Consider the following 21,852-nt stretch of genomic DNA (forward strand, 5'->3'; position numbering starts at 1 on the left):
ATGCCGAGTGCAATCATTGAACCGAATAGCGCTATTTTGGCTGTGCTTTGTGTTTGCGTCAATCCTGTTTTCGTCAACTTGAAATCTGTGTGGTGGTCAGCGCACAATTGCCTTTCTTCAACTTTGATAGAGAAGAAATGGGTTAAACAGCTGTACAACCTTGCGGCTTCTCCTTTACCGGCGTGTCCGATGGCAGCAAGGCATCTGGAATGCCCATGTAGTGAGGCAGCTCGCCGTCGTACCACACCAGGAGCTCTTCGTCCGGGTGAATGGCCTGCGAGGCGGTTGGGCAAATCAGAGCTTCCAGCAAGTTACTTTTCTGACTGATATAAAAGCATGCACGATTAGAGTAAATGAATACTGGCAAGAGCAGTTTCAAGACGAGACAAGAGAAGACACCGACACATGGGACACGGTGTCTTTCTCTTGTCCCGTCTTGAAACTGCATGCGCTTACCAGTATTCATTTATTAGTATGAACCAACTAGCCTAGCAAGGAATTTTGTTAACCTATGATTAGGAGTTGCGAAGGTTTGCGAGTGTTCCGCCGACGTGATACATGCTAAACAGCCAGCCGGTAAGATGCATAGACGCAATATGCGCTTTCTGCACGTAAATAAACCAACCCCGAATATAATACCAGGGTATACTTACGGAGTCTAAGAAGAGGAAAGAAATATATCATAAAATATTAAGAGAAATATTCAGCTCGGGCCAATCTTTGATGCCGCCCATTTAATACACGTAAAACAAAGAAATGCTTTTCTGAGATAACATCGTGACCAATTTTAGAGAAACTTGATGCATTTCAGAGATAAAGTTGAATTCTAGTGACTATTTGTTCCAAATCTTGATTTAAGGCCCTCCATGATTTTAGAAAATTTCCGCACATTGGCAAAAAAAAAAAAAATAGAGGCTTGGAGTTTACAAATTTGTAACTCTGCACCTAAAATAGATATTTCAGTTCTGTCGACTACATCAGTTAGAGCACCTAATGCGGACAAACTTGGTGTAATAAGGTACAGCTTACGTGAATTTGTGACACTGTTTATGCGTTATACAAAAGTCCTATTCGGCTGCTGTGCACGAGGTCGCGGGATCGTATCCCGGCCGCGGCGGCCCCATTTCGACGGGGGCGAAATGCGAAAACACCCGTGTACTTAGATTTAGGTGCGCGTTATAGAACCCCAGGTGGTCGAAATTTCCGGAGTCCTCCACTACGGCGTGCCTCATAATCAAAAAGTGGTTTTGGCACGTTAAACCCCATAATTTAAGTTTTAAAGTCCTATTCACAAATTAGTAATAAATTTCACAGGGGTGCATAATCTATCAATTTTGTCCGCTTTAGATGCATTATGAAATGAAGTTTACAGAACTTTATAACGTTTTTTTATCGCTGAGCTAGAGTTGTAAGCTTGACAGTTAGTTTTTCTAAATTTTTTAGTGTTCAACATCCTTTTTAAAATATCGACGGCCTAAATAGAAAATACACTTGCTAGAGTGACTACACATTAACTTTTTTCTTTTAGACGCTGAAATTTCATCCCGCTCAACGAAGCCACTGACGAGAAAAACGATCTCTCCTTTCCCATGTTGTCGGACAGGAGCCCCTTACCTAAACCTTCGTCAAGTGATGGCGCAATGAAACAGTAAAAGACGCTAAAGAAAGCGAATGCCCGCATGGTGCTTACTTCATAATTACTGCGAACTGCCGCCTCATCATTAAAGGGAAAGAAAGAGTGCATGCACAACTTCCTCGTTGTCACTGCTGAGGTCACAGCCTCAGAACGCGCCTCGTGTTATACTCGGTTTCGTGAGATCAATATAACCTGCTTGTCTTGCTTTAGTTTTTTTTCGTCGGAATGAAATTTCTGCGTTTAAAAAAAAACGTTAATGTCTAGTCACTATAGGAAGTGTATTTTCGATTTAGGCCGTCGATATTTTAAAAAAGAATGTCGAACACTGAAAATTTTAGAAAATACGCCGTAATAACACTGATGCGGGCCTAACAGCGTCTTAAGTCAACAGACAGTTCGCGAGAACGGCTCAGTCCACCATGTCACCTAAGCCATTTGGCAGGTAGCACATCAGAAGTGCTCGCAGTATACAATCGAAGAATGCAAAGCCTTCCACGGATTGCGCTGTGATCAATCGCGCCACTTGGAAGACGGCTCGTTTGACGCGCTCGCACAATAGGACCGATTGTCATGCTCGAGGTTGCGAATAATACGCCGTAATGACACCGATGCCGCACTAACAGCGTCATAAATCAACAGAGAAGAAACGGAGCGAAATGCACACAGGCGGCACGCGCAGAAGGACTGCGTACGCGGCATACTGATCGCGGTGGTGTCGGGTGTCTCAGCTCGCTGCATTCTGAAGCGCAAGAAAAAAAAATAATGCAAAAAAGCTCGTTATATTAATGTCACGAACCCGAGTATAACGCGAGGCGCGTTCAGGCTGAAAATATTGAAGACAGAAAGAAAAAGAAAGAAACTCGCGTTATATTAGTAGAAATAGGGTTCTGCCCTAAGCTTAGCTTTCGCTAAATCTTTGTCAAATACAAATTATTTAAAGTATTGAATCTCAGATTCCCTCAGATGGCCAGTGGGTTATGAGGGATGCCGTATATTATGTATAGTAGAAGGCTCACAGTTAAATGTGACCCTTTCGGGGTTTTTTTTTCTAACCTAGACTTAATGCGCTGTTTCTGCATTCCGCCGCTATCAGGATCAGCTGCAGGGATTTGGACCAGCGCGTCTCCCATGTTCAGCAGGGCAACAAATTCATAATTCGACTTGCACAGCTGCTTCAGACCCTTTGGTGGTAAATTATATTCGGCGAGTCTACACCAAACACACCGTATTCTTGCGCGTATTACCCGCCACCACGTATAATGCGCACCCCCAATTACAACAGCCCTGAAAGAAAAAAAAAATATCCCTGCGTAGAATGCGACGACGACGACGACGAACGTGCCAGTAAGCGTCGAAGACCGACTCCCGCTTCTGAAAATGGTTTCGGTGATTTAATTTGAGCCCAGTGCGACTATTTTAGTGCCAACGGACTCTTTAAGTTGTGGCGATCCTGTAGACACCCGACTCTTGAAGGTGGGTGGCCTTGTTGCGATATTATCGGCCTTTTCCGTCCAGACCACGCCGCTGCGACGCTAACCCTAGCCGCGCTTGTGTTAGCGCGGCGAAGTGCTGCTGCGGCGCCAGCTTTTCTCGTCAGTGTCTGCAGTGATGGAATGTGAAGTGGAAGGGGAGCTTCTGACTCCCGAGGAATTTTCCAAGGATCCCGGATGGCAAACAGTTGCTGCCAGGCGCTCCGGAGCCAAATCGGCGCCCGTCGAGCGAGTTGGTGCCATTTCTACCGGCGCTAAGCCAAATGACAACGCGACCGCAAAGGGTCGCCGAGACCGCAGCAGCGCTAAAGCCAAAATTATTCGGGGTGGAAGGATGCCTCCGCTGCCCAAAGAAGACGCGAAGATCATCGTCAGGCCGAAGGGAGGTCTGAACATCAGCAAGGTGGGGCCGACAGTTGTGGCCGAGGCCATATGGAACGCAGTCGGTTTCGACCAGGCGAAGCGGGACTCGGACACGATGTGCCCTAATTTCCAACAAAATATCATGGTCATCAGCACCCCCAGCAGAGAGAATGCGACCCTCTACGTCAGGGTCGAGTGCATCGCTGTTGGCGGTCAGCAGCACGAGGTGAACGCGTACGAGGCAGCGCCCAACTCTACGTGCAAAGGCGTGATCCGCGGCATCGCACCAAGTGAAGGCCCGGAGGAGCTCGATCGCAAGATTGTCAACTCAAAGAACCCGCTGGCCTTGGGAGCCAAACGAATCAAGAGCACGGGCACCGTGGTTGTGGTCTTCGACGGCTACAAGGTGCCAAACTACGTGTCGTACGGCGGCACACTTGTCAGGTGTGCATTATATAGGAAGCAAGTGGAGGTGTGCTACGCCTGTGGCCGCCTCGGGCATCGAGCGGACGTCTGCCCCTCGCCGGACGAAACTATGTGCAGGGGATGCGGCATCGCCAACCCGGACGAACAACACAAGTGCGACCCCAAATGCAGGCTGTGCGGAGGCCGACACTTCACCGCTGCCAAGGAGTGCAAGCAGAGGTACCAGACGCCGTACCTCGTCAGACGCAGGCGCCGGGACCGATCCCGAGCCAACAGAAGCAAGTCTCCGGCCCTCGCCATGGGCGAGCGACAACTCCCGGCCGCCGCCGGTCCCTCCGCGACTCGCGGGAGCTCTAGATCCAGGAGCCCCTCTCCACCTTCCGGACGCCGTTCCAGGTCCAGGGGCAGATCCCGGTCCAGGGGCAGATCTATGTCCAGGGGCAGATCCGGAAGCCGCTCCAGGAGCCGCTCTGTCTCATGGGCCCGGTATGGGTCCAGTGCCGGCCAGCAGAGGAAGAGAAAGTCGACGCTATCGTGGGCAGATATGGTTGCTGGCGGCGCCCATGCGAGATCCACCCGGGGCCCACGCGACCCGCTTCCAGAGCAATCCAGGGAGGCAGAGGTAGCGCGCCTTATGAAGGAAAACGCGGACTTAAAAGAAATGATCAGAAAGATGGCTAGCGAAATGATAGAGATTAAGAAATTAGTAATCAGTCAGAGTGTTACATCCAACGCGTCGGCGCCGACCGCCACAGAAGCACCAGTTCCGGCCTGCGACTCGGCCGGCGCCGCCAAGCGTAGGGCAGTTTCCAGTAAGGACGATTCAGATTCGCAAACTTATGAGATCAAAAGCATGCTGGCCACGCTCACTAAGAGCGCGCAGCAGTTACAACAAGGCTTAGCACAGGTGCAAGTCGCCCTAGGAGACCCGAGGAGAGGCCTAGGCGCGCTGGCCGATCGCATGGACGCCCTCGAGCGTCTGGTGATTCCGAATAATACGTCCGTAACTCCGATGCAGGTCGTTGTTCCGAACGCGTCGGGGACTCAAATCAGGGCTACGAGCACATCGGCATGTCAGAGTGGGGGGAACTTCTTGCGTGCACCTCTGCTTACAGCGGGTACCCCGGACAATTTATCTAATCATGGATAGTGCCAAAGAGGAGTTCAAAATTTGGCAGTGGAACTGCAGGGGGTACTCCAATAAGAGGGCTCCTTTGCAGCAATATTTAAGGTCGCTACGTAACAAACCACAAGTAATAGCATCACAGGAAACCCTCGTCTCTGCCGCATCCCTCTCTGGTTATCGTGCCGTCTCCGTGCAGGCCGAAGGTCGGGGAGTGTGCACGTTAGTTGACAGGAGGCTTACACACTTGTCTCACGACCTGAAGCTGGCGAGTTGCAAGGTCGAATACGTCATGGCGGAGGTTCTGCTCAATACGAGACAACGCAACCAGCGGAGAAACAGCGTGTTCATACTAAACATCTACAGCAATCCTAGGGACTCGCAACAGCAGTTCAAAACGATACTCAAGAAGTCCGTCGACCTGGCCGGCACCCATCCCTTGGTCGTCGTCGGAGATTTCAACGCACCGTACGGCGTGTGGGGCTACGTCTACGACACGAGCAAGGGTCGGGGTTTGTGGCAGAACGCCAACGAAATGGACCTCACGCTCATCACGGACAAGGCGTTCCCCACCCGAATCGGCAACTCGGTTAGCCGGGACACCACCCCCGATCTGGCGTTCGTGAAGAACGTCGAGGGAGCCGAGTGGAGCAACACCGCAATAAATTTTGGTAGCGACCATTATGTGCTCGAGACCCGCTTCGAAGTCACCCGAAGTAAATCCAGACAATTCACTGTCACGGACTGGGACCTTTTTCGCAAGCTCCGCGGCAACGACAGCGCACCCGTCCCAAAAGACCTGGAAGATTGGTGCGAGCGAATCAAGAGTGACGCCGAGTCATCCACTAAGAAGATCGTCAGCGACCTGGAGGTAGAAAAGATGGACAGTAGGCTGGCCCATCTGATCGAGGCCAAGCAGGCGCTGCTTTTGAGATGGAAGGGACAAAGGTTTAACCGAAGACTGAGGAAAAAGATCTCCGAACTTAACAAGGCCATCGAAGATCACTGTCGGACCCTCGGCAAGCAGCAATGGGACGAGGTCTGTGACTCGATCGACGGGCAGATGCGTAACGGCAAGTCCTGGGGCATGCTTAAACATCTTCTCGACGAGGGCAGCACCAGATCCAGTCAGAGACACACGCTCGCCAGAGCCTTTCACGAAGCTACCATATCCTGTTCCGGGGATGAGCTGGTTGCCAAGCTCATGGAGAAATACCTTCCCATAAAGCATGGCGACGAGGAAGACCGGTTTCCCGACTACCTCGGACCAGCCCGTCCGGAATAGGACGAAGACTTCGCCGTGGGGGAAATTAGGCAAGCCATTTTCGCGCTCAAGGGGAAGTGTGCGCCAGGTGCCGACAGAATCACCAACAAGATGCTGCGGAACCTTGACGACGGTTCGATCGCATACCTCACCGAGAAGATCAACGAGACGTGGAAAAACGGCAGCGTCCCAGAGCAATGGAAGAGCGCCAACGTCGTCCTGATCCCCAAACCCGGCAAGGCTCCGAACGTGGACAACCTCCGACCGATCTCTCTCACCTCCTGCGTTGGGAAAGTGGCGGAGCACGTCGTCCTCAACAGGCTAAACAGATATCTCGAAGAGAACAACATCTATACTTACAACATGATTGGCTTTCGTGCCGGCCTCTCGTCGCAGGACGCCATGAAGATGATCAAACATCAAATCATCGATGGCAGTACCAGAGACACCAGGGCCCTGCTCGGACTCGACCTCGAGAAAGCGTTTGACAACGTTCTCCACGAATACATTCTGGCCTCCGTGGCAGACCTCAAGCTGGGCCCCAGACTATATAACTACGTCCGTTCGTTCCTGACGGGGAGGAAAGCGAGGCTGCGGATCGGCGACTTTGTCTCCGACGAGGTGCTCCTGGGCGCACGGGGCACGCCGCAAGGCTCGGTCATTTCGCCTGCTCTCTTCAACATCTGCATGGTCGGCCTCTCGAGGAATCTGGCCCAAGTTGAAGGAATCAAACACACCATCTACGCAGACGACATCACCATCTGGTGCACCGGCGGTAGCGAAGGGCAAGTGGAAAGCGCCATGCAAGAGGCGGTAGACGTCACAGAGCAGTACCTGCTACCCACCGGACTCAGATGTTCCCCGACCAAATCTGAGCTTCTCCTTTATAGAAAAGAAAAAGGCCGCAGACCCAAGGGCTGGAAACCGGTCTCAGAAAGTGACATTCACCTGTTCACTCGGAGCGGTGACCCGATACCCAGGGTCGACACCATCAGAGTCCTGGGTATGTTCATAGAATCACGCGGCGGCAACGGCACTGCGTTACGCAAGATAATTGCGAAAACCGACAATGCTTTTCGCCTCGTCCGAAGGGTCACGAACAGACATCGTGGCCTCAAGGAGGACAACCTGCTTCGGCTCATCAACGCCTTTGTGCTTTGTCACTTCACCTACACGGTGGCCATGCACAACTGGCTCAGAGCCGAGCGGGAAAAGCTTAATGCCCTCATTAGAAAATTCTTCAAGAGAGCCCTCGGGCTGCCCGTCAGAACGCATACAGAGGACCTCCTTCGGCTCGGCATACACAACACCATGGAGGAGATGGCCGAGGCTCAGGAACGGGCCCAGCTAACTCGGCTGTCCACCACGCCAGCCGGCAGGCGTATCCTCGAGGAGATCGGACTCGCACCAACCAAGAACTTGGCTGAAGACGCCCAAATCCCCAGAGAAATAGGGGAGAAGATCGTGGTCGCCCCTTTGCCCCGCAACGTTCATCCCGTTCACAACGCAGGTCGTCGCAAGGCAAGAGCACTTAATATACTAAAGCAAATAAACAAAGACAAAATCGCAGCAAGCTTCGTGGACGCAGCTGCATACCGAGACGGCAAGGCTTTTGCGGTTTCCGTCATTGACACGCTGGGCAAAGTCATCAACTGTGCTTCCGTCCGGACGACGAACCCAGAGGTGGCCGAGCAAGTGGCCATTGCACTCGCCATGCAAGACGGTCGGAGAGACAGGGTGTATAGCGATTCGAAAGCCGCCATCAGGGCATTCCAGAAAGGCCGGGTAGCCCGGCAGGTAGTTCACATTCTGACAGGCGCCAAACAGGGCAACACCTCCATGCACTCGATCCTTTGGTTCCCTGCACATGTCGGGGCGATTGCGGGGGTTCCTCTGAACCTCAACGAGTCTGCCCACGAGGCTGCGCGTGGCTTTACCGACCGCGCTGCCCTCGGATCGGGCGACTCTCTCCCCGGACACAGAGACGCTCCTCTCACACACAACGAAATCACGAAATTCTTTTACTTAGAGAGAAGGGTTTTCCCCCCGCCTCACTCCAAGCTAAGCAGGCCGCAGGCGGTCACACTAAGACTTCTACAAACGAACTCGTACCCAAATCCGGCGTCCCTTAATAGCATATATCCAGAGATTTATCCAAATTGTTCTTGCGTGGCCTGTGGTGAGGTAGCTACGTTGCCTCATATGCTCTGGGAGTGCGGGTCGCTGGGCCCGACGTTCACCAAGGAAGAGTGGGACGCGCTCCTGCGAAGTCCTGTCTTTGAGGATCAAATCCTGGCCGTCCAGCGCGCCCGCGATCGGGCCGGCAGACTAGATCTGTCAGTCCCGTCGTGGGATTAGCCGGGTGCGCGTTTTATCGCGCTTTGCTGGACCAAATAAAAGTTTATTCACTCACTCACTCACTGCATACAACACTGCACAAATCGTTGCAAAAAAAAAAAAAGTCTCCGTTCGCGAATGCACAAGTCGTCCACGTCGTATCTTCGCCCAGCGGCTCTGTTCCCCATTCTTCGACGACGCTTACAGAGCTGGATTCATACGGCGTGGGCGTTGTCGCGCACGAATCAGTCGCATGATATCCGACGTGAATCGGATCACTTGGCAGCTAGCACTCGTACGATAGCGGGTGACAGCGCGGACGGAGAAGCCCTCGCATCAGCAACGGCGACGGAGCAAACGCGACCGTGCCGAAAATCCCAACGCTGATTTGGCCCACCGCTGTATCGCGTAGCGCTACGCGCAGACTGAGGGAGCGCCGCGAACGAGTGACGTAGGAGTTTGCCGCCAACGCGCGCTATTATTCGCTAACTACTAAACGCAAAATGGTGACCCGTAAAGCGGAGGAGAATGGGCGACCAGGAAAGAGGGGAGAATGGAGCTTCGACAAGCAAGGGTGGGGAGGAGGTGGGGTCCCTAAGCGATAACGAAACTAAATGGCGCAGACCCTTGCCTTGAGGTGTGGCTTCACGGCAGCACGCGGCTTGCTGCCGTGAAGTCACACTTCATGGTGAAAACTCGCATATAATCCGCGCCCCAACTTTAATGCAACATTTCTTTTGAAATTTTGGTGTGGGTTATAAGCGAAAATTTACGGTAAATTCGAAAATTTCCTTCTTAAGCGGAACGTTGACCTTGAGAGCTTCCATCTAAGCATACATGGGAATGGAGAAATCGATTTGCTTGGATTCCATTGCATTGATTTCTGCTCAGATTTTTTTGCATTTGAAAGAGCCTCGGCGTCTAGCTGATATATCAAGCAGCTTTAATATTGCTACGGCACAATATGCGCGATCACGAAAGGCCAGCAGTGTGAAGACGACGACGACGATTAGAAGCTAGCGCGGGCTGTTGCCTCTTGGCCAAGCGCAGCGTATTTTCCTTGTAAATATATTTGTACATAGCTTTTCGTCTGCGTCTTCCTACGTAACATATCTGGTGGAGGTGGACGTTCCCTGTACCTCGTCACGGAGCTTCGCAGTGGACGGTACGTCGAGCCTTCCTTCATGGCTCCCGGCGACGACAACCCGACTCCGCCGGCTCCGACACCTGCTGCCACTTCGACGACCTACATCACTCTCCCCGCTCCCCGTGATCCTGGCGTATTCTCGGGCCAAGATGGGGAAGACGTCGATGACTGGATCAGCCTGTATGAACACGTCAGCCGCAATAACCGGTGGGACCCTACTATTATGCTCGCCAACGTAGTCTTTTACCTCGGTGGCACACCTCGAGTTTGGTATCGCACGCACGAAGATGAGCTCACCAGTTGGGATTCACTTAAGACACAGCTTCGAGACTTGTTCGGCAACCCCTACGGTCAACAACTTGCCGCGCAGAAGGCGCTTTCCGGCCGTGTGCAGACGTCAACAGAGCCCTATGTCACGTACATTCAGGACGTCTTGGCTCTGTGCCGCAAAGTTGACACCCACATGACTGAGTCAGACAAGGTTTCCCACATCCTCAAAGGCATTGCCGATGACGCCTTCAACTTGCTCGTTTGCAACAACGTAGCGACGGTGGATGCTGTTATAAGAGAGTGCCGCCGCCTGGAACTCGCCAAAAGCCGACGTATTGACCAGCAGTTTGCCCGTCTGCCCAACACCCCAGCGACATCTTCCTGTGCCGACGCTCCTCGTCCCAACAACACTGCCGATGTTACCAGGATCGTCCGGCGTGAGATCGAGGCCGCCTATCCGGCTGCCTTCGACTCCAGTCCCACCAACACATCTGCAGTCACGGTCTCACTGATCCAGGCAGTTGTCCGCCAGGAGTTTGAAAACATGGGTCTTCACACCATCTGCTCGGCCCATCGCCCTAATACCCGCCCGGCTTCTTCGATTTCGCCCCGTCCCGCATCTTCTTACCCACCACGTTTCCGCAACCCATCTGAATGGCGCACTGCTGACGACAAGCCTATTTGTTTCCACTGCCATCGAATCGGGCACATTTCTCGGCACTGTCGTAGTCGCTGGAGTTCCCCGAGCCGGCCTACTTATACTGCCTACTCTCGCCCCTCAGGTGGCCCTTCTCGTCCCTATGCCGCACGCTCCGATAATGCCGCCACTGATTCTCCTGCAACGAACCGCCCCTATTCTCGTTCGCCTTCGCCCCAACGACGACAATCTCGCTCTCCCCAGCCCCGTCGCTCCTATTCGCCGACTCCCTTCGGACGCCGCTCCCAGCCGGAAAACTAGACGATGCAGCGCCTCGAGGTGACGCTGCATTGCTCCCTACGCCGCCAAATCCTCTACTGACTTTGCCCACTCATCTGAACCTTCTTGACGTGCAAGTCGACGGTGTTTCTGTGTCTGCTCTCATAGACACTGGGGCGCATTTGTCCGTAATGAGCGCTGACCTTCGTAACCGGCTCAAGAAAATTATCACGCCCGCCACGACGCCTGTTGTCCGTGTCGCCGATGGCGGAACAGCCCCCGTAATTGGTATGTGTACCGCCCGCGTCTCCTTCGCCGATCGCTCAACAATCGTGCTATTCACAGTCATCGCCCACTGTCCCCACGACATCATCCTCGGCTTAGACTTCCTTTCCGCACATTCTGCTCTCATCGATTGTTCCGCCAGTACTCTCCGCCTTGACCTGCCTGTTCTGGATCCTGCTGAACCACACCCCAGTCGCCTCAGTTCCGCCGACTTCGTTCGCTTGCCACCTTCGGCACTGACCTACGTTGACCTAGTATCATCCCCACCAGTCCCCGACGGTCACTACATCGCGGCTCCTATGCAAGACGTCCTCCTTACACATGGGATCACAGTACCCCATACAGTTTTATCTATTACGGCGAATTGCGTCTGCCTGCCAGTGGTCAACTTTGGCTTGACGACACAAGTGCTGCCACGTGGGATGTCTTTGGCCCAGCTTTGTTCATTCGAGGATCACTCAGTAGCATCCATTGCAGTAGACGACACTTCATCCGATACTCCTCTACCATCGCAGTCGGCAAATTGTACCATCGCTGACTTACGGAAAATGATTGCCCCCGACTTGCCCTCCGAGCACGCTCGTGAACTCTACCGCGTTCTGTTTTCCTACCACGATCTTTTTGACTTTAACGATCGTCCTTTAGCCCAAACTACAGCTGTCAAACATCGCATTAATACCGGCGATGCCCCTCCTATTCATCGCCGCCCGTATCGAGTGTCACCAGCTGAGCGTCAAGTTATTCACGCAGAAGTTCGCAAAATGCTTGCCAAGAACATTATTGAACCATCATATAGTCCATGGGCGTCACCTGTAGTGCTGGTCAAAAAGAAGGATGGCTCATGGCGCTTTTGCGTGGATTATCGGCACCTTAACAGGGTTACCAAAAAGGACGTGTATCCCCTACCTCGGATTGATGACGCCCTTGACTGCCTCCACGGTGCTCGCTATTTCTCTTCTATTGACCTTCGCTCCGGCTACTGGCAGATTGCCGTGGACGATCTCGACCGCGAGAAGACTGCTTTTGTCACACCCGACGGTCTTTATCAATTCAAAGTGATGCCGTTCGGTCTATGTAACGCCCCTGCCACTTTTGAACGCATGATGGACTCCCTTCTTCACGGTTTCAAATGGTCCACGTGCCTGTGCTACTTGGACGACGTTATCGTATTCTCCCCAACGTTCGCTACGCACCTCGAGCGCCTCTCAGCAGTCCTGGACGTTTTTCGGCGAGCCGGTCTGCAACTCAACGCATCGAAGTGCCAATTCGGCCGTCGCCAGATTACCGTCCTTGGACATCTCGTTGACGCGAACGGAGTGCAACCGGACCCAGGCAAGATCCATGCTGTTACGCACTTCCCTGTTCCGAAGTGTGTCAAGGATGTGCGCAGCTTCATCGGCCTTTGTTCGTACTTCCGCCGTTTCGTGAGAAATTTCGCCGCCATAGCACGACCACTAACCGACCTTTTGAAAAAAGACGCTCCTTTCCAGTGGGGCGATAACGAGGCCTCTGCATTCTCTCATCTAATCGACATTCTCACAACGCCTCCCGTTTTGGCCCATTTCGATCCTTCTGCGCCTACCGAAGTCCGTACTGATGCCAGCGGTCACGGAATTGGAGCAGTACTGGCACAACGCCAGCGTGGCCACGACCGTGTTATCGCTTACGCCAGCAGGCTCCTCTCACCCGCGGAGCGCAACTATTCCATCACTGAGCGTGAGTGTCTGGCCCTAGTTTGGGCGGTTGCGAAATTCCGCCCATACTTATATGGCCGACCCTTTTCCGTTGTCACAGACCATCACGCGCTTTGCTGGTTATGCTCACTGAAAGATCCTACAGGAAGACTTGGTCGCTGGGCCTTACGCCTCCAAGAATATTCGTATACTGTCACCTATAAATCTGGCCGACTACACAAGGACGCTGACTGCCTGTCTCGCTACCCGGTCGACGAGCCTGACGACGCCGACAGTAGTAGCGCCAACGGCATTTTCTCTGTCTCTGCCTTCGGTAACATCGCCGATGAGCAGTACCGAGACCTATCGCTGCGAGCACTTATCGAGCGTCTGCGCTCTACACCTACCGACGCATCCGTTCGCCGATATGTCCTCCAGGGTGGCATTCTGTATCGAAGGAACTTCCTCCCTGACGGCTCTGACCTTCTTCTTGTCGTGCCAAAACAGCTACGACAGACTGTGCTCTTTGAGATGCATGACGCACCCACTTCAGGACATCTTGGGGTAACCCGCACGTACGACCGCGTCCGCCGCCGCTTCTATTGGCCTGGTCTCGCTCGCTCCGTTCGACGCTATGTTGCTGCCTGTGATCCCTGCCAGCGTCGGAAGACACCTCAGGTGCTACCTGCCGGTCATCTCCAGCCGATCACCGTCCCTGTGGAACCGTTCTTTCGTGTTGGATTAGACCTGCTCGGTCCCTTTCCCACGTCATCTTCTGGGAACAAATGGGTAGCCGTCGCGACTGATTACGCCACCCGATACGCTATCACTCGGGCTCTCCCTACCAGCTGCGCCACTGACGTCGCGGACTTTCTCTTGCGTGACATTATCTTGCTTCATGGCGCCCCGCGACAGCTGCTTACTGACCGTGGTCGAAACTTCCTCTCGAAAGTTATCGCTGACATTGTGCGTTCCTGCTCCATTCAACACAAACTGACTACTTCATACCATCCTCAAACCAATGGCCTGACAGAGCGGTTAAACCGTACTCTTACCGATATGCTGGCCAAGTACGTTTCCAAGGACCACCACGACTGGGACATTGCCCTTCCTTACGTAACATTTGCGTACAATTCTTCCCGGCACGACACCGCCGGATTTTCTCCCTTTTATCTACTGTACGGTCGCGAACCTACCTTGCCCCTAGACACGGCACTTCCTCCTGCTGCGGTCTCAACAAGCGAGTATGCGCGCGACGCCATCGCCCTCGCTGACCATGCACGCCAGCTTGCCCGTGCTCGACTGACGGCCTCACAGACCACTCAGCAGTGTCAGTACAACGCCCGCCATCGTGACGTACAGTTTTCACCTGGTGCGCTCGTGCTCCTGTGGTCGCCCTCTCGTCACGTCGGACTTTCAGAGAAGCTCCTTTCGCGATACACAGGGCCCTACCGCGTGCTGCGCCAGGTGACGCCTGTGACTTACGAAATTGCTCCTGTGGCCTCAACCTCGTCCTCTCCTGTGGCATCTAGTGATGTCGTACACGTCAGTAGGCTCAAGGCCTACTACACTGCTTCCGAGTCCGATCTTTAGTCGCTCCGGGACGGCGCTTTTGCAGCCGGGGGTAGTGCTACGGCACAATATGCGCGATCACGAAAGGCCAGCAGTGTGAAGACGACGACGACGATTAGAAGCTAGCGCGGGCTGTTGCCTCTTGGCCAAGCGCAGCGTATTTTCCTTGTAAATATATTTGTACATAGCTTTTCGTCTGCGTCTTCCTACGTAACAATATATTAAGCTTTTTTTCAAAACGTATTTAATATGTGAAAAAAGCAAAAAAGAACTAATTTATGAGGTTTCCAACTCTATAACTCAGTAATACATTAAGATTTCACAATGCTTGCCTTTCTGAAAGCCAGATTTCTAGCTTTTTAGGCGCAACGCATGTTTGCGCAATGTCACCTAAGCACAAAACTAATCAGGAGCACCCCTTTATTTGGCCCAATCCCGTAAGCATCACTTTATGCATTTGAAATACCTACATTTCAACCGCGTTGTGTGCGTTATCCGAAGAAAAATTCTTTGAGGGGCACATAAAAACTAAAGCATGTAATTTTCCTAATTTCCTTTTTACTAAAGTTGATTGCTCTTCTCTGTATCAAGCGTACCCTGGGAACAAGAGCAGTAAGCGTTATTGCATCCGCAACCATAGGACTTGATTACTGGCCTCTGTATTTTCTTAGTCTTTATACAGGAGACAGGAGACAGGGGGACAGGACAGGAATCGAAAGCAGCAGTCTTTCGTATAGGCAGTGCATTCAGGACATATTCGTCCACGAATCTCGGAATCTGACTCCCTGCTTCGACAGCTGCGGGGAAATGCAAAAGCTATCCTGGGCAGGTATTCTGTAAGACTCTACCTAGTGGACATCTCCATTTCGTCTGCTGCTGAAGTGATCAATTGATGAAGTGGCTGATGAAGTGGCTGTGGCGCCTGGTCGCTGTGCACGCCCAACCTACCCCAGACAATCAGCACTTGAGCAGCAGAGGAGATGGCCATGTCCACTAGGTAGAGTCTTACTGAATACCTACCTCCCCTGTACTCGGGTTTAGGTAACCGTTAGAACTTCCAGAATGGTCAAGAGGGAAACAAAGCTAAGAGGAAAGGTGTGGAGGTTAACTAGAAGGGCAAATCCCGTTTGCTACTCTGCAATAGGGAACATGGTAGGTAAAGAGATTCAGAGAAAGGCAGCACGGACACACAATCTGAGGCGGTCGCTATCACCGCAGACTGTCGCAGCACACGATCAGTTTTAGCACAAGGAACGCCACAAGTAATCCGGATGCTTCTACTACGGCGTCTCTCACATGGTATTAATCGATCAACCAAGCAATGCACTATTGCCTTCTCAGCTGCTTCGCTATAGCAAAGCGGCGTTTTGCATGCGCGCGGCGCCGCCTGGCCGCTCACCTTTGTGACCCTGTAATAGAGGCCGCCTTCGGGAAGGAGCAGCAGCATGTCCAGATTCTGCTCCTGTTCGTGGCGGGCGCACTGCACATACGTCATCCACGACGGCATCACCGCATCGGCACCGTCCACGAAGAAGCGCACGCGGCCGCTGGCACCATCGATGGCCTGCGAACATGCGACGACGTCACTCCTCGGCTCGGAGACAAGGGGAACAAAACTCATCCCTTGGGAGCTTAATCTAGAATTATGCAATTATGGAGCAGACAATTCTGAGGACAGCAAATAAACTCGAGTGCAAGCTGAGGATCGCGCGAGAAGGAATAGAGTGGGAAATGATTCCTTAGGAGAGCTTGTCTCACTTTCTTGCCCCGTTCCATGGGCCATTTTGGATTTTAGGAAAATGATAGGCATCGATGTTGAGAGACAGTAAGGCGGCTGTATTGATTAGGCGAGCAAACGCAAGTAGCGAGTTATTCTAGATCAGAATAAGAGAAAGTAGGGGAGTTTGGAAATTCGGTAGCGACGTTGGGTAGGGCGTTGACTTTATTTGAATGGAATCTCATCAGTAAAAGAATGAATATCTGCAGACATGTGGACCTGTCACCCACTACAGTAAACACGCCTTTCGCAGTTTTACGGCCTGCTCAGCAGTAGACTGCGTACAGTCTTAAGTATTTTTCAAGTTACCTCATGGCTGTGGCAATACCGGCGTTGGCAGGAGAATGACGTTCACTAAATCTTCCATTTTAGTTCGCCTGTTTTTTATTAATTACAGCAAGAAGAACGAGCCGCAACTTAGGAGCAGGTAGCAAACATCCCGCGATATCAACTACAGTCTGAAAACATGTCCGAGGTCAATTCCTTATTATTCTACACTGACGCACTGGTAAGCTGATCCGGTGAAGCACGACATACAAAAAAACGCTTTAGCAAGTCATCGCTTCTTTGTAAGCACAAACAAACAAAAGCGTCATTAAATATACTTCAGAAAACATTCTCTAGCTGATTCTCATAGTCTTCACAAAGATCAAATGATACCTTGAAGTCTTAAGTGAAGACCGTTAAGAACATTATTAAGATTTTCCTCTCGTTCATATAGCGTTCTGCCTCTCTTCCAATGTAATATTCAGATATGTTAAATAATTTCAGGCTATATGGTTTCACCAGGCGATATTTAATGAATTTTCTTTATCTGTACAAATTAAGCCTTCAATAACAACTCTTCCCATCTGTGGCCATGCGCGACTGCCGAAATGTAATGTATGTTAATTTATTTTATCTGTTATTTAGCTGAGAATAAACTCGAAAAGAGTAGGCGAAACTTGGGACAGCTTATATATTAGGCATCTTAATTTAACACCGTAATCGCCGTCGTCGTTGTCATCATCATCAGCATTAGCATATCTACCATCACTGGGGCCTCGAGGCAAATTTCGTCCCGGGCCCCAAAATTTCTTGATCGGGCGTTCAAACAAAAAGGAAGAAAATCCCCCGCATCGTGAGGAGTCTGAAGTAGTAAGTCAAGGAATTCCCTGAGCAAGTCGAAAGTGGGAATGTAGATAACAGACTTGTGCACGTTACAGAAAAAAAAGTAAGCGATGACAATTGCAATTACTTCATTCGGAAATATAATAGATTACAGTGACCAACTACTTCCACATAAATGTAATTGAACAATTACTAAAATGTGATTGATTACTTTTATGTTACTTTGGCCCTAACCTTTGTTACCATTACACAAACGCAGTATATAGAACGACCTGGCGTGGCTGTTTAATGCTTCATTTGCAGACCCTTGCATGTTCTTTATTTTCCTTCAAAAGGGCTTTTCGAAATTCTCGACCGTGATCTCTCAACCCGCCGCGGTTGCTTAGCGGCTATGGCGTTGCGCTGTTAAGCACGGGGTTGCGGGTTCGATTAAGGAAAAAGAAGTAGAAAGAAAAGAGAAAAGAAAGACGTGCGTGTACTAAGATTTAAGCGCACGTTCAATAATTCCAGATGGTAAAAGCAATCCAGGCGGCCAATCTACGGCGGGCCTCACAATCACATCCCGGCCTTCGCACATGAAAACACAGAATTTCATTTCATTCGTTTTCATCTTCTCCCGTTTTCCTGCAGAAACACCAGCAGCCATACTGAAAACTCGCTCAACGTGTGCGTGGAAGAAGGGAAGAGTGGCGTTCTAACGTACGGCGGTATGAAAAAAATAATTTGAATATCTCCAAGCGACGGCAAGCAACATTAACTTGGTTCTGTCCAGCTACGCGGCATTCGCACATTTTAAAACTCTGGCTAAAGTTAGCTGGGACACCTTGTATATACAGACTCGCAGCATCTCATTTCGGGTTGAAAAAAATGAAGCTAGCACTATTTATTTCATCAGAGCACCACATTCACAAGTGCAATGTGAAAACCTATAGTATACGTGAGCTTTACTCGCTTGCGAGCAGGCTTGCGCATTCAAGGCAGTTTCTCGCTGCAGGAACGGAGCATAAATGTGCATTCGCGTCACCAAATAAAATTGGATAATACGGGCCGTAAACTCGTCAAAATGCACATAGCATAGAAAACGCACAAGAGTGTCGCAAGAAGCACCGATACTGTAGCAAAACACGCATGTAATACACACCGCCAAAACGCGCGAACAGCCGCAGACAATGCTTCGGCGCCCCATCCGTGCCGTGCTGAGCGAGCAAAGTGCGACAGCAGGATTGCTTACCGCAAGGATTGCTTACCAGGCTTTCGTGAAATCAGCAGATATGCATCTACTCCAAGCTGAGGTCAGAACAGGCACTCTTTGTGCGCATTAAATATGTTTATTGTCGCCGTAGTATAGTCAATCTGTGGAGCCCATGATCATATGAATGTGCCTGAGGTGAACACCAGGGCGGCGTCGTACGCATGCGCATAACACCAAACATAGAACGCAAGGTCCAGATGCGACGCTGCATCAACAAGGAGCTTACATTTACTGTTTGTCCACGTCCACATCTGACAGTTTCATTATATTTTTTAACCAGAAATATGCTTCTTAAAAGCGAGCTTTCCGTCATTCTTCCCCTCACTTTGCGGGTGCTTTCTCCTGGCTGTCGCTGTCTTGCCGAGTGGTCGACAAATTGGGCCACTGGTTGTGCGCGCAAGATACGTGCCAATTCTTGGCCAATCCACTCGATACGGTACGTGCGGCTGTGACACAAGGGGCATAGAAGCCTTAAGTATATTTAGTTGCGTGTCACGCTGCTGCTTGCATACATCTCTCATCGACATTCTTTCATCAACAAGCGTCATACATCGCCTTCGTCGTCGCGGCAGGGAGATCTAAAAGCTACGGGTGATGATGCCATTCGAGTGTCATTCGCTACTGCTGCTGCTACCTCGTTAGCTCACACAAGCTACGCGTCATTTAGGCTTCAAGGAGGCGTTATTATTATTATGTTGCAATCTCTCTATACCTGTTCTCTTTTCTCAATTTATGCGATCTGAGCACGCGCACAAGCAAGCCTTACCTCCCAGACGAGCGCTGGGTCTCTGCAGAGGGCTAGCGCCGGCTTTGGTGCGCCCGGGTACGGTCCCATCTGCGTGTCCTTCGGAATGTGGTCGGCGGCGAACACGCCTACTTGGCAGCCGGGTACCGAGGAGACGCCCAACCGAAGCTGCCTCGGCGTGCCTGCGATAACCCCTGCGCACGCCAGTCCAAATGAGCGGCACGACACCGATGAACACTTGACATGACTGCCACCGTCTCACGTCATTAGCGAATAACAGCTCCATCAACTAGTCATGCTGCAACTGAGAACACATCATTAGAACAAAAACACTGCAGTCGACCGCATGCGCGGGTCCTTAAACGTCTGCATTATAGTGCTGATAACGCACTATAACAACTGTGCCGATATTGCGGCACTCGCTCCGTCTCAACAAAGTCCAACGAAATGACCTTTGACTGATAACGACGCGTGCTAGTTCCAAAGTAGGGATGTACGTAAGCTAATCGTTGATCTGACTGCCGATGTTTGCATACTCGCGAGAGAGAGGAAGAGAAAACAAACATCTTAATTTAACACTTATAGATGAGTTCTTCTACAGCCCCAGGATATGCGAAGCATTTGGGATACGTTTTCTGGTGATACCGATATCTTTAGTCGCTCGTATGATTACAGACTGCTGACTGCTGTCAGTGTCTGTGACCATGCCTGCTGCCATTGTCAATTTGCCTATTCCATTTTCGATATTCATTTTGTTTTCCGCCATCGGCACGTCATGTAAAGGGAAATAGCACAAGGAGTATAGGCTGTACCACTTTTAGACAAGACTTCTTAAACAAACGTGATTTCAATAATCGACGGGCAATCTCTTTGTTTACCTTCTTGCGGCATTAATATACTATGATGGGGCTTTATAACATTCTGGGTCACCGTCGGAGTTTGGCTATTATTTTACTGTTATGCTCTTTCTTGCTCGAACTTACCGGATATGTGAAGAAAGTTATCGGCTCTCTAGACTAGTCAATGAGCGGTGCCAAATGTAACTCCAGTGTGAAATGAGTGAACAGGAAACTAACACAGAGGCTCTTGCGCGACGGGCACGCTTCTGTTAAACTCTTCTGTGCATGGTCCTGTTCTAGCTTCACTCACCGTGTTCAATGCTAGTTTTCAGCACTGCGCTTATTATACCTTTGTATAACAGCAACGAAAAAAAATTCACACAGAAACTCCTCTGGGAGTTATATAAAAGGGGTGACCATTTCACACTTATCGCCTTTTTCGTCGTACGCTGTTTTGTTTGGTACAATTGCGAGAAACACCGCGAGAGGCGTGTAGAGAAACGTGATTGCAACGCCGTGGTGTTAATTAAACCAGCATAAGATGACCGCGTGATGCTGCCTGTGGAGTCGCTGTCAGGCGGGGTGTGCGTCCTTCTTCTTCTGTTGCCTGACAGCAACTTCCCAGTTGTTTAAATACTTTACAGGAAAGACGTTGGGGATGTCAGTAGACGCAATGCTTAAACTCTACAGAGCTCTCTTTCTCGGCTTTTTTAAGATATAGTCTACTTGTACTGAACAACACCTGCAAGGCAAATATTCGTGTTCTGCAGGCAGCACAAGCTCAAGCACTCAGAGTCTGCCTTGGTTTGCCCAGATGCACGTCAACAGAGGCAACTCTTGCGATTGCTCGGGACCACCCAATGCGAACTCACATTATGGTGGAAGCCCTGAGAACGCACATCAGACATTTTGCACGTGCCCTCTATCACCACCTTGCAACACTACCTTCAGACAGGCACCAATCATCATTCTCTAAAACTATCGTCAAGTACAACGACAAACTTCCCTCGGACTTCACCGCTGCATCTAAACCATCGATACCCCCTTGGTGTCTTATCAGCCCAACAGTCCATCTCAGTGTACCAGGAATCGGTTTCCCGATTCCTGGTACACTGTCGTCGCATGTGCTGAAACAACTCTCTCTGCTTCTTCTGCACGAGAGTTACGCGGACAGTCAACACATTTATACTGATGGTTCCGCAAACATCCAGTGTTCGTCCGGTGCTGTGGTTGTCCCAGCAAGAGCTATTACCATCAGCTTTAGGATTGACCACCCAACAACATCGACATCTGCTGAACTAGCTGCTCTTCGCGCTGCACTTTGTTTCGTCAATCGGGAGCCACCTCGACAATGGTCAATCTTCAGCGACTCAAAGGCAGCCCTACAATCTGTGCTATCAGCTCAGCGTCGCGGGCCATTCGAACAGCTCGCATTCGATATTAGATGCCTACTCCATACATCACAGGACAAAGGGCACCACGTGACGTTTCAGTGGCTGCCAAGTCACTGCGGCGTCATAGGAAACGAAGACGCCGATAATGCCGCTCGGGCAGCTCTTGAAGGCGCGCAAGAAGAGGCCATACCACTTTCACGGTCCGAAGCAGCTAGCAGACTTCGAGTGCTTGC

At 51.1% G+C, this 21,852-nt stretch overlaps 1 protein-coding gene across 1 annotated transcript in view; it reads right to left on the minus strand.

The window, feature by feature from the left end:
* Positions 1 to 20,104, minus strand: part of LOC126516602 (PR domain zinc finger protein 12-like) — a 38,611-nt gene extending 18,507 nt beyond the window's left edge. Inside the window, exons 1-4 of the mRNA XM_055063823.1 lie at positions 20,071 to 20,104; positions 19,408 to 19,580; positions 15,902 to 16,066; positions 160 to 274 (exon numbers count right to left, since the gene is read on the minus strand). Of these exons, the coding sequence (XP_054919798.1) occupies positions 160 to 274; positions 15,902 to 16,066; positions 19,408 to 19,580; positions 20,071 to 20,104 (487 nt within the window). The remainder of the gene's footprint in view (positions 1 to 159; positions 275 to 15,901; positions 16,067 to 19,407; positions 19,581 to 20,070) is intronic.
* Between the last annotated feature and the right edge of the window lie 1,748 nt (positions 20,105 to 21,852).

Source organism: Dermacentor andersoni, chromosome 1 (genome assembly GCF_023375885.2).
Source record: "Dermacentor andersoni chromosome 1, qqDerAnde1_hic_scaffold, whole genome shotgun sequence".
Taxonomy (NCBI): Eukaryota; Metazoa; Arthropoda; class Arachnida; order Ixodida; family Ixodidae; genus Dermacentor; species Dermacentor andersoni.